This window comes from Carettochelys insculpta, chromosome 10, assembly GCF_033958435.1.
Source record: "Carettochelys insculpta isolate YL-2023 chromosome 10, ASM3395843v1, whole genome shotgun sequence".
NCBI classification, from domain to species: domain Eukaryota; kingdom Metazoa; phylum Chordata; order Testudines; family Carettochelyidae; genus Carettochelys; species Carettochelys insculpta.
Window position 1 is genome coordinate 34,503,313 of NC_134146.1, and position 13,873 is coordinate 34,517,185.

The 13,873-nt window shown below is 38.9% G+C and overlaps 1 protein-coding gene across 2 annotated transcripts in view; it reads right to left on the reverse strand.

Moving 5' to 3' along the window:
* SI (sucrase-isomaltase) overlaps window positions 1–13,873 on the reverse strand; it is a 262,662-nt gene that overhangs the window by 224,321 nt on the left and 24,468 nt on the right. For both annotated transcript variants that reach the window (XM_075003677.1, XM_075003678.1), the window contains exons 13-17: window positions 11,588–11,701; window positions 5,118–5,202; window positions 3,722–3,839; window positions 2,653–2,824; window positions 341–457 (exon numbers count right to left, since the gene is read on the reverse strand). In XM_075003677.1, the coding sequence (XP_074859778.1) occupies window positions 341–457; window positions 2,653–2,824; window positions 3,722–3,839; window positions 5,118–5,202; window positions 11,588–11,701 (606 nt within the window). The remainder of the gene's footprint in view (window positions 1–340; window positions 458–2,652; window positions 2,825–3,721; window positions 3,840–5,117; window positions 5,203–11,587; window positions 11,702–13,873) is intronic.

The window sequence follows — 13,873 nt, forward strand, 5'->3', positions numbered from 1 at the left end:
AGAATTTCATCAACAGAGCCTACAAATATAAAATGCCAGTTACAATCCCATGAATTATATTGCTAACTTTGACCAGAAAATCTAACTGGAATGCAGGAGACAAAGCACCTACACTCTACTAGTAAGACAGCAATTGTTTCAATATTTAATCAGGCACTACTCCTATTAACTATAGACAATGGTGGCAATTACTTCATGGTGGATTTGTTCCAGTTTTGTTGCACTAGTGGACACACAAAATGTTGCTGTCCTATCTGGAAGGTTAGTGGTACAACAATGGCAGAAAATTGGTAACATACTGATATTTTTAATGAATTTTGTAAACTTATTTGTAACCTACCGCATAATTTTCAGCATTATGATTTCTGCTAAATGGATAAAAAGCTCCAACTTGCATCCATCGTCTGCAAAGTTCTTCTGTGACATTATCAAAGAAACCACAAATATCTGCACCAATCTTTAAAAAAAAAAAAGTGTGCATGTGTCAAAACGGTAGCTACATCATCCAGCATACCACATCTTTATACGCATGCTTACAAACATATTTTTAATTGGCATACTACCGCTCTTTCAAAAGATGATGTGCGATGGGAAAGGGATAATATCCAGTGAATAATCAACCCATATCCTTAACTGCCACAGTACTAAGCCAGAGAGAGGCATTCAGCATATTCCCCTCTGACACTTTTCTTCTTCTTTCACATCTGGTCTCACCCCGACTCAAAGCTGTCAAAACAGCTTTCATTCTGAACACATAGCCATTACCAAGATTATTTTTGAAGGGGGAGTGTCACGTCTGCTTTTTTTTTAAAAAAAAAAAAGAATATACCACAAGTATTTTCAAAGTTTAACTTGATTTAAGTTTTTACTCCACGTTACAATGTAATGAAAAAGTCCCATATCAAAGAGAACCTTGTTAACACAAGGTAGGTAATTTTTAGTTCTTGAAGAGTTTACAAGGGGCACTTAGGGCAAAACATTAGAGTACACTACAATTCCCCCCCTCCCTGTAGTCCATAATGCAGGGCCATGCAGATGAACTCTTAGGTTCCTCTGTAGATTGGCAGTAATGATGGCAAACTTTTATATAGTATTTTTCCAAGTAGCTCCGAGGGACTCCTACTAAGCATACCTTGCACATTATCTCCCAAATTACTCCATTTAAAAAAAAATGTTTTTTCTTTTCTTATTTCACAGAGAAAGGTTCATCAGAAGGGACCAGAGGAAAATTAAAAGGGAAGAGAGAGTGGTATAATGGGGGAAAAGGAGGCATTTGCTGTTCAGTTCATCAGAGTACTTTTGTACCTGCACATACATGGCTTTATTGTACAACCTGTGGTCATACTGGTCAGCTATAGTGAACAAAACTGACTTGTATGTAAATTGGCTATGAAAGTTCCCCTATTCCTTAAGCTCTATGTTATCCTTAGATCATGAGCTCCTTGAAGCACCACTCTTCAGTGTTTGGAAAACATGTAATATGCAATATGTGCTGCCATAAATAAATGACTGATAAACATTAAAGCAGCCTAAAAGATGGTAGCACAGTGCAATCAGAGAACTGCAAAGCCTGAAGACAGAATCATTTCATTCATTTACAAATGAGCAATCTTATGCCACTCTCAATGCTGCAGCAAAAAACACTATACAGTGTCTGCTTTTAGAGCTCATCAATGAAGATAAAGCAATAGTAAAGGGTGACAGATGGCTCAAAACATCTGCAAAAACGGTGCACTAGATAAATGGTTGTTAACCAGGAATCTGGGGCCCCATGGAGCGGGGGGGCAGGGGTTGTGAGCAGGTTTTAGGGTGGGTCTGCCAAATATGACTGGCATTAGACTCACTGAGACCCAGGCAGAAAGCCGTAAGGGACTACAGCCCAGTGCCCTGGTCCCCACCACTTAAGACTGAAGCTGAAGCCTGAGCAACTAAGACTTCTGCGGCCTGGCTTTTACATGCTGAAAAACAGTTGTTACAGCAGAGCTGGAACACGAAGTTTTATAGCATATTGAGGGGGCATGAACAAGGAAAAGGTTGAACTAGATCAAATCATTAGTCCATCTAGTCAGAAACCCCCTGTCGGAATGGCCTATACCTGATAAAGTAGTCCCATGAACCCTCGCATAACTCAAATTCGCGTTAAGTCAGGGGGCCGCTTTTTCCACCCCCAGCAGAACACATGTTCTGCACCCAGAGAAGCAGCAGGAGCACCTGGAGCTCCTTTTGGAGCTCCCAATTGGGGTGGGTGGCAGGATGGGCAGGAAGTGAAATGGACCACGGGGCATTTGAACCAGGCTGCGCAGGGCCAGGGGTTTTAGCCAGGGCTGGGGGAATGGGAGCCACATTTTGAGTTGCATTTAACTTGTGTTAAGGTGAGTTAAATACAACTTGAAATTGTGCATTTTGAGGCTTTCCTGTCCTTGAAGGCAAAAATCATGATTAACACTCTAATAATTAATTCAGCCAATTGAATAAAGCTATACACAGAAGATGAGGGTTGGTTTTGTCTTCTGAACTCCTGAAAGTGATTATGTTATCAAGAACAAGGTCATTAGTTATATTGGTTTTGATTAGATGAACAACTGTATGAGAAGATTTCATTGTTAATTTTTAGTCTGTTGCTAAGAAGGGTTATCACAAACTGTATCATACATAAGGGATCCCAAAGAGGTTAAATTCCAGCATTCCTGGTATCGCCCATCTCAGATCATTCCACGTAGCAGCATTATCTCCTAGCCAATGTCCTGTGTATTTTCCTGATCCAGCAAAAGTAGATCTAGAAATAGACATGCTTCTTTTTCCAGGGAAAACGCTTTGTATTGCTCTGAAAATTAAATTATACCGGAATTAATGCCACGTGATAAGTGTATTCATACTCTGACAGATTATCTTTTTTCCCCCTCCACATTGCATCCCTGGGCCTTAGAGTTTTTATAAATTAATGAATCTGAATTAGCAATCTCAGTTGCAGTTAGATGTATTTTGGCTGAGCTCCTGATAGTCACTCTAAATAAGCTCTCTTTCTGAGACTTCTTAGACCACTTAACTTTGTGCCAAACACTCAACTGGAATATGCTTGTTTGGCTTCAGTAGAGCTAATCCATTTCAGATCAGGTGAGGGTCCAACATATCAAGCTAGTTTCCTGTTTGAGTGTAGGCGTTCCGAGGGGGACAAAAACACTGTTTGTTTGTTTGTTTTTTTTAAATAAACACACATTACCTACTAGAAACTGTAGATGCATAATGGGATGAGGTGCAGACACTTATCTTCTGGAAATAGGAGATCCCTGAACTGTGTTAGACAGGACCAGAACCATGGCTTAATTTGTTCTTCAAACTGAAATAAACTTGACTGAAATTGTCTTAAAATTACAGTAAAGCTTTGAAAATTATTGAAACACAGTTGGCAGTTCACTAACATTTAAAAACCTCAATGTTTTTCTTTGTTACTTTTGTTTAAAATAATAAATACATTTTTGGATGGAACTTTAAATAAAAATGTCTTCTTTCCATTAACCGGTTCTACAGGCAAACTGGGCACATATATAACAGGCTGTTGGTACTTGAGTGTTGGATGCCCAGCTTCAGAAACCTCTCTGAAAACCAGGCTCCTTTAAAGAGTTTCTGGGTGGGTACCTAAAAATCACTAACCGCTTTTGCAAATGTAGGCCACATACTCTAGTATATCTTTATGTAACAATTATTAGAAAGCAGTTCTTACTTCTCAGTTGATAGGGTCATGGAATATCCATATAGATTGTGAACATCATAATGTTTCCCCCAATATTGCACAGCATCCATGCAAAGTGTCTTTGAATACGTGAGTCCATCAAGAATACCTTCAGAAAATAATATGACAACATCCGACTTTACCTTTATGTTGAATATTTCCAATCGTTTTCTTAATATGGAACTAAACAGAGGAACTTTTTTTTGTTCAATATTTACATTTATCACCTTGCTTCAAGAATAAAAATATCCAGTCATATGCCAATAGGTTGGCACAGCTAGATGAGGTATGCTGGCTTTATTTATCTGTGTTTAAACTGTGCTGTTTTTCTGCTACGGAGTTCCCTATGCTCATAGCAAATCAAAATATGAACACAGAGCAATACACACATTGCCTCTAACACTTCTATAAATGCAGCATTGAAATCAAAGGGGAGTTTAATGCACTGACATATAATCGGATTCAATTTGTTCAGAACATAAAACTATTAAAATCTTATATCATATTTCTACAGGTGATATTGAACAGTAACCACCAGCTCTCTGCAGTGCCATTGCCTTACAGCACTTCTTACACTAAATCTTTATTTTGCACAACTGTAGCTTGGTATGGCCTTAACTGTCACCTTAATGCATGCAGAAAGCACCTTATGCAATCATCCACTTTGCTCCCTTGAAATGCTCACTAATAGGTTCATGTGTATTCAGATTCCCAATATCTGATTTGTTGTCCATTCATTCTTGGGAAAAGCGATTGTCCAGTTTCTCCAACATACACAGCAGAGGGGCATTGCTCGCACATGATGGCATAGTCTAAAATGCTGTACTAAGTACTAGGTGGTGCAGCCCTTCATCACCTTCCAGAGCATTTCTTTGCACAAGCAGAGGCACTGATGCCAATTGGACTATTCCCTGTGAGTAAATGCACATGAGCATATGGAAGGATTGAATAACTTTATTCTAAATGATTAAAGTATTGGATCTGGCAAGCTACTGCGATAAGATTACATAAGTTATTGCTTGATAAAGCATTAGAATTCCAGTTTAGTTATACGTACATGCCTAAAGTCATTCATGATAAAGGAAAAAAATCAATACTATTGCTAGACTTAATTAAGGCAATAGCAATGTTTAGAAAATGCAGCTAATAATTTGAAGAATGATGAAACGTTTACTGGAAAAGGGCATTCACCTTTAGAAATTCTGGAAACACCACCTAAGCCACGGAGAATAAACATACTATATAATCATCTTTTCTGCTAATAAGAATGTTTAGACCATAACACATAAAACAAATGCTAAACATTTCCCTTACCTCATTATAACTGATTACTTCTACCTCACACACATTTGGATTTTTGCTGCATAATTTAAGACTCTAGACTTACGTGGAGTGAAAGGAGGATAGTTGAAGTTGTTTTGCTGACAGCCACGTATTGAACCTTGAATAAAGTTGGATATTTCATTCATGTCCTGGAAAAAAGAAAAAAGGCATTGACTATAATTCATTATGACAGTGCATGCTTTAAAGGTGTTTCCCTGAAGCAATCTTTATATCATTCAATGGGTTTAGCAAAGGGAAGTTTAATAAAGTCTCCCTACCTAAAGTACACAAAGCATAGGTAGATTATACCCATCTACCCACATAATAATATAGATCCTGATGCTGCAGAGACTTAGTCATGTGAGTCTTCTCAGAGTACCTTGTAAAATTTAATCATCTGCATTATTGACAGGACTGCACTTATGACTGGTATAAACCAGTGGTTTTCAACTTTTCTTCATTTGCGGACACCACAAAAGTTTCAAATGGAGGTGTGGACCCCTTTGGAAATCTGGGTCTGCAGACCATAGGCTGAACACCACTGATATCAATTATATGTATATACTGTATTACACTTCAAGCTGTGACATATCCAATCCCAGAAAGACACTTCATCATGCACTGCCTGACACTAGTCACGTGAAAGAACTGGGCACATATTAACCTAAGAGATATGAACTAAAGGCATTCAGAAAGAGTTGGTTTTTTTCTTCCATGTGTGAGTATTCAAAATCAAAGCACACCCATCTTTTTTCATATAAACTCCATTGTTTTTCAACATAGAAAACACAGTGGGCCAGCCTCTGATATCACGAATCGTGGCATCAATACAAAAGGACCTAATCTATAGTCAGTAGAGTAACCCAGTGTGAACTGAGTACCTGTGAGGTCAAAATCAGGCCTAAAGTTCATCTTCATTCTATGACATTAATTAGAGTTATATATGCTGTAGCCAGATCAAATATGAACATGTTTCTGTATATTAAGGAGAGGTTTCTGTGGATCATTAAATAGCACAGTGTGCAGGTTAACTGCTTTTACATTTGTACTGTCTAATTTTTTTAAATGAATAGGTCAATTTTACAAGGTTTTATCGATCGAGCCCACTCTTCCATTTATCTTCTCACATCTTGGATGTATTCAAAGAAAAGGGCTCTGGTTCGCAAACATGTAAGGCCTAATTTAGATCACCACACTGCAACAATGTAAAGGAACCTCAAAGTGACTTTAAATACCTTCTCACGCACACAGTTTTATCATCAAAAAGAGTCTTTTTTCATAAATTGCACAAAAACAATCTGGGCCCTTCTTTGTTTCAAGGGATTGCAGACTACAGATGTTACAAATGCAGTAATTGTTCCACAACAGTAAAGAAGCATATAGAATATAGCAGATCAATTTATTTTGGGAACAATCTGCTAACATATTAACCTTCCACTTATTAAAAGATAAATTATGGTGGTAACCACCAGAAGATAGTGCTGTTATACAGACTATCAAGGATTTGGTCTTTTTGTTTATTTATGCTGCCGTGGTATGGGCAGGGAAATTATTTCTTTCACTTTGTTTTGACCTTGTGTGCAGTCTTTGAAGAAATACTGTGATGTAAGCTTCTGCAATGTTGTTTTGAAGGGAGGAGTGGGGAGGGATACAGCAGTTGCTGCAAACATAAGCCAGTATGGTCTTTGATTAACTTCTATGGGTCAATTCTTGGGGCAGAATTGCCTCCTCAGAACCAGGAAATGAAGCTTGGGCTAAAAGAGGCAGCCCTTGTGTGCCCTTTTTGGCAGGTATATGGTGTTAGATAAATCACTTACTATATGAAAATACAGGTTGAATCATTCTGGTCCAGAAACATCTGTGGTTCAACATGAATTTAATTAGCTGAGTGTCCACTTATCATGGGCGTGGCCAAGTTTCCCATGAAGCTTGTTTACAGCCATTAGTCCTGGCTGTCAGTGTTCTGTGCTGTTATTTAGGGGCAATTTAAAGCTAAACAGCTTTTAAGAGTAACAGACAGGTAGCCGTATTAGTCTGTACTCCAACAAAACAAAGCAGCAGAAACCTGGCACTTTAAAGACTAACAAAGTGATTTATTTGGTGACAACCTTTCATGGGACACATCCACTTCTTCTGATCAATTTCATTTCCAGTACAGACTGACATTTATAAGTACAGAGGACCAAAAAGAAAAAATAATGCAATAAAATCTGACAAATCAAATAGGATTGAAGGAAGGAGGTGAGTGATGGGAGGAGGGGATAACTGTCCTGTGAGATAATAACGATCATCAAAGGAAGGGAATCAGTCCTTGCAACATGTGAGGTAGTTAAGGTCTTTGCTCATACCACGTTAATGTGTCAAATTTGAATACATATTCACAAATCTCGCACTCTAATCTGTTGTTAAAGTCTCTGTGTTCCAGGACACAAATTCTCAGGTCTTTAACAGAATGGCCCACTCCACTGAAGTATTCACTGACCACCGTATGCGTATTGAGTTTCTTGATATCTGCTCTGTGTCCATTTATTCTTTGGTGAAGGTTTTGCCCAGTCTATCCAACGTACATGGTGTCAGGGCATTGTTGGCACATAATAGCATATATAATGCTGCTGGAAGTGCACGAGAATGTGCCTTTGATCTTGTAACTAACATGGTTAGGTCCACTGATGGTATCCCCAGAATAAATATGTGGACAAAGTTGGCACAGGGGTTTGTTGCAAGGAAAAGTTCCAGGATTTGTATTACTGTGGTGTAGCCTGTGATTGCCAGTGTCAATCTCTTTCATCTTAGGAGGTTGTCTACAGGAAAAAACAGGCCTGTCACCTACAGAGCCTTCTGGAACGTAGCATCCTGATTCAGAGTAGGTTGTAGATTTGTAATGATGCATTGCAGTGGTTTGAGTTGGGGGCTATATGTGATGACAAGTGGTGTCGTGTTGTTGATCTTCTTGGGCCTATCTCGAAGTAGCTGGTTTCTGGCTTTCAGACAGGCCCAAGACACCACCACCTGTCATCACCTATAGCCCCCAACTCAAACCCCTGCAATGCATCATTAAAAACCTACAACCTATTCTGGATCAGGATGCTTTTATGCTACTACAGAGAACAGGAAGCACGATTCAGATGTTTCTGGAACAGAAACATTCAGGAAAAAGCCACTTATTCTTATAACAGCATTAGCAGCGTATTATCCAAACCATGGCAAGTACTCTCATAAACTACCACAGGGTTGCCAACAGCTGACATTATGATTCCTTCATCAGATGCAAAGTAGCAAGACGGTAGAGTGCCAAAGGGAGAGAAATAATTTTCAGAATAAAACATGTCAGATTAAAACTTGAACGACACTCGCACACATGAAGTACAGTAGTCAATTAAGTTTTGATGCGGCTGCCTCCAACTATTCAGTTTGGGTTTGTCATGCTCCAGAGAAAGACCCCTTTCTGTCCCTCTGAAAGAATCCTGTCCAGGATGGTTCTCTTTCATTCTGGCTAACAGCTGCCGAAGCTGAAATATTATTGGCCCCAGAACAAATGGGATTTGACTTCCTATACTGAAGTACACTCCAATCCTGTCCTTTTCAATTTCTACTCATTCTTTTCCAGATGTCCAGCAAATTTAATACCAGTCATGAAAGCACAGTCATTTTTCTAGTCATCTTAGAAAATCAGAAGCTATCACACAAGATACTAGAATTGTAATGGTCTCAGATATCTGTTTTCTATTAAATGCACTTTACCTCATGAGTTCCTATTAGAATTTAGTTTGAATTGAGCAACTGGATGCCAAATCTAGTTTCACTCTATACAGTCTGTTTGACTGACACATGAATTAAAACTGGTGGGGGGGAAGTACGCAGAACATATGCATTGCCATATTTAATTAAAGTAAACAAAGGCCAACTTTTTCAACCCTAGAGTACCCAAAGTTAGATTCCAAGATCCACATTTAGGCACCTAAATATAAATGGGAGCTAATTTCCAGGGCTGATGAGCATCCCACAAATCTTACTTGCATCTTTGGGAACCTTAGGTGTTCATTTTTGAAAATTAAGCTGTTTTGGTTTAGGAACCCAAGTATGGATGTAGAAGCCTACGGCTCATAAAGCTTTGCTAAGGTCTTTATCTACAGTCAGTCAACTAATCCAGAGGAGTGGGAAGGGGAAAAATGTCAAATCTGGCAAACCTCTCTCAACTCTGACTACAGTATATTTTGTACAAGGGCACCTGGATCTATGTTTACATGCATTCTGCGGCTGAGGAACCCCTCAAGAGATGGTATCAAAGTTCTCAGCTACTTTTGCTTCTCCAGGTATGAAATAATGACTGGAAAAGCACTGAGCTGAAACTCCCTGAACTATCTAGATTTGCTATGAATTTTTATCCTTCAGTGCCTATGGAGGACAGGTCCACATTGTCTGATTAGTCAAGACATAAATAGGCTTTCAGAATTTGCCTACAGTAATTATAAAGGTAATCAGGCAGGCAGGCTTTGATAATGGTTTATAACCTTGGCCGCATGTTAACACCCAATGAATCGCCACAAATAAGTACACTGTTCCAGTTCGAATAACTATATCATTTACCAAGTAGAAATGTGGCTAAAAATGATTTGCAAGACAATAGAAATAGCACCTGTTGATTTAGAAAATACTGGTTAATGATTCTAATTTGAAATCGGCAGTTTAAGGTCTTTAGTCATAATTACGTGTCAGACTCTTTTCCCTTATGTACACTAGCTTCCTATGGATCAAAAAGAGAAAGATTACAATTATTGCTTAATGATTTATAAGAACCAACTTTCTAATAATACCTACACCTGAAAGTAACAAATATTGATAAACAGAGAATTGACTATTTTGTATCACATCCACAGACACAACAGTGAGCCCGACTGCTTTTTTTAACTTCTACTTTTTACTTTTTCCTCCATCACTGAATCATTCATTAAATAAGACAGTAACTTCCTTTAAGCACCTAGCACAGTTTTGGGTGCTCCAGTGTAACTAGCAGGAACTTTTGTTTTCACTCCTACTCAGAAAACATTAGGCAAAAATGTGAAATAAAGAAACATTCATGAAAGTCAAATGAAGTCAGCGGTTAGTTTTGGACCATAGCTGGTAGGTTGGGGTCCTGTTTCCAGCAAAATGCTGCAGTTGGAGTATTCACAAAAGACTTGAAGATAAGCCCATGTTGAAGTGTTTTCATGGGTCAGGGTGAGTGGGTTAAAGGGAATTTTCTGTATCTAAACTGGGTCCCAATAATTCAAAGCCCATTAGAATCAATGGAAATATTGCCATAGACTTTGTTTTCTCCTTCCTATGTTGTGAGGATAAAAAAAACCTTCCAAAGCTGGTTCAATTTAAGGTTGTTTTAACTAGCCTGTCACATTCACCAAAAGGTAAAAATATTTAGATAAACGTCTATCAGGGATGCTGTGGGGAGTACTTGGTCCTGCCATGAGGGCAGGGGGCTGGACTCGACCTCTCAAGGTCCCTTCCAGTCCTAGCATTCTTTGATTCTCGGATTTCTATGCAATGCTACTGTTCACCCTTAAATAAGAATGGTTAGCATTGTAACACTCATATCAGTAGTTTGGACGTTAAAAGGGCAAGGAATCTCACTCTCTTTCCTTCATTAGTTTACTACTTTTGGGGGGCAGGGTCGTGTTTGGTTTGCAAATATTGAAGCTTTCTGTCCCACTTACACAGTGCTTGGTCCTGCCATGAGGGCAGGGGATTGGACTCAATGACCTCTCAAGGTCACTTCCAGTTGTAGTGTTCTGTGATTCTCTGAGCTCAATCACTTTACTTTGGAGGCACCATGTCAACATCCATGAATCAAAAGATGCCAAATATACGGGATGCAATCCTTGCCCCATGAAAACCAGTGGCACCAGTGGGGCTAGGAATTCACCCAGTGCATTTTGTTTTTCAATAAAAGATCAGGGCTACGCCTATATATGCCGATTCCAGAAAACGCAGCATGGTAATGGGCTGTCCAGAAGATGCTAATGAGGCGTGGATGTGAATTTCCCATGCCTCATTAGCATATGGACACGTGACTTGAGGCCCAGAAGAATCTCTTTCGAATTCCCAAATACACGTGCGGATGCGTGGCCCATGTGGATCTTCTGGAAGGAAGCCCTCCTTCCGAAAGCCCCATCTTCCTCAAAATTGGGAAGCAGGGGGCTTCCAGAAAGGTTTCCTTCCAGAAGATCCCCGTGGGGCCACACATCTGCACGTGTATTTTGGAGTCCGGAAGAGCTTCTTTTGGACTCCAAATCACGTGTCCATACGCTAATGAGGCATGGGAAATTTACATCCATGCCTCGTTAGCATCTTCTGGACAGCTCAGTACCATGCCACTTCTGAATGAAGCAGCACGTGTAGACATAGCTAGGAGATTAACACTTAGATTATAGTTTTTAAAGAAATATAAAGATGAGAGATTGAAAAGAGGTTTGATCTGAAACTTTCACTAGCATCATAAAAACTTTCACTAGCATCATAAAAAAAGTGTGTATGACTTACAATCCAAATCCCATCATACTTGACTTTATCATGAAACAGCTTACATTCTTCCACCCACCACGTGGTACATCCTAAGTTGGTATAGTCAGGGAACACAGTCTGTCCTGGCCACACCTACAGTGTAAAAAAGGAAAGTGCAACTGGTTACACTGTCTGTTCCACTAAGAAAGATTTAGCTTTATTATGTCTAACAAACATTTCAATTAGTTTGTAATAATTCTCTATAATACACAATTTAACCATGTTTGGATCCAGTTTTGTAATACTCTCATAAAAAGGATCAGTGGAATACTTCTGTTCTCCAAATGAAGTAGGGGAAAAGATGTTTCAAGCTCTATATTCAATGATTCGTATTTGGCATGGGGTGGGGCAGGATTCAGTCCTTATGTCAAAGAGGCTATACTATCTGACAGAACTGATGCCAAGAATTAACATGCCATCCACATATATATTTTTTTTTGGCTTCATTTCTTGGCATTCCATTACCAGCGATGTGCACCTATGGTAAAACGAAACCACCGCATGCGACCGTGTGTCGGTTTCTGAGAGCAGTCAAATAAAAGTCCTCAACAAGAATTAAATTGGTGAGGGAGAATGTAGCATGTAAGTCTATGTTCTTCAATCAGTTCAGATGTGGAAGTTGAGTTAATCTTCCCCTCTCTTACTGTAATAAGCCATACTCTACCTTTACTTACTCTGTGCAGAACTGCATTGACCTTGAAGAATAAGAAAGAATCAGGATAACACACATTCCAAAGCACTTTTGATATAGATTTGTAAAGGTATCTGCCTAAAGGTACAGATTCATATAGGTGTGTTTTCAAAAGTGCCTAAGCAACTTAGGCTTTAACTTTAATGTGAGGTAGGCTCCAGTCTGATTAGCTAATTTTACCATTGGGCAATATTGAAAATCTGCCTCTCAATCCTTCTTCCATTGACATTAATGCCAAGAGTTCTGTGAGAACAAGATTGGGTCTTGCACTATATTTTAAATCCCTCAAAAAAACTCTGATTTTTTTTTTGATCCTTTAAATTTTATGAGGGTTATAATATCATAGCTGTTGAAGGCTCACATAAATGTTTAGTTTGGCATTTTAAATTGGATTCATTGGCCCAACTGCTACAAATAGCTCTCAAAATCACTAGGGTCTGCAATATGAATACCTATTTAGGGGAAAAGCAGTCAAGTAGCACTGCTTTTTGTTTTGATAGTGTATAGACTAGCATGGCTTCCTCTCTGTTACTATTTAGGGGAGTTTTTAAAAGCCAAATTATTGACTTGATAGAATATAATGTACCATCTATCAAGTAAATAATTATGCAGGCAATTTAAAAATACGTATTCTTTTTGTGATAGAGGCGAACAGTGAAGGTTCCTTGTGTTATTATATCTTTAGACTATTTAAAATATTTTCTTCTCCTGTTATGTAGTTGATTTGTTGCTACCATTAACTTAAAGCAGCATCAATAAATCGGAACCACCAAATTGTACACAAAATGGGCTCAATTGCACTAGTAAGAGCTGGAGACAGTTGGAGGAGGAGGAAAAGTTAGCTCTAAGTGGCTTTTGCATCTTCTCTGATCCTCCGGCAAGCCATAGGCTAGCCATAGTGATTCACAGTACAAGTTAGAGCAGCCCACAGCACTCTTCAACTTTGGTTTGTTAGAATGGTCCCATGGACCCCTTGCCACCAACATACTTCCTCCCTCTCCAAATGAAGCAGGGGAAAAGATGTTTCAAGCTCTATATTTAATTATTAGAATTTGGCATGGGGTGGGGAGGTTCAGTTCTTATGTCAAAGAAGCTGCACTGGATACCAGAACTGAAGACAAGAATTAACATTCCATCCATGTATATATTTTTTCAGGTTCATTTTCTTGGCATTCCATTATCAGTGATGTGCACCTATGGTTGGGCAAAAGCACCTCAAGTGACCTTGTATTGCCTAAAGGTACAGATATCACATAGGGGTGTTTTAAAAGTGACAAAGAAACTTAGGCATTTAACTTCATTAATTTTATAGGGAGTTAGGCTCCAGTCTGATTAGCTAATTTTACACCATTGGGCAATATTGAAAATCTGCCCGTTAATCCCAGTTCCACTGACATTAATGCCAAGAATTCTGTGAGAACTCATGACTGAAGTAAAGCAAGCAGATGGATCAAATAAAGTTAATTGGGGTTTTATTCATGCAGAGTGAGAGATTCATGTACCAATACATTCTCATTAGTGTTACCTCTGACTCAGTTAATGCCCCACCCTACTTTGTTACACCTGCTTGTTGT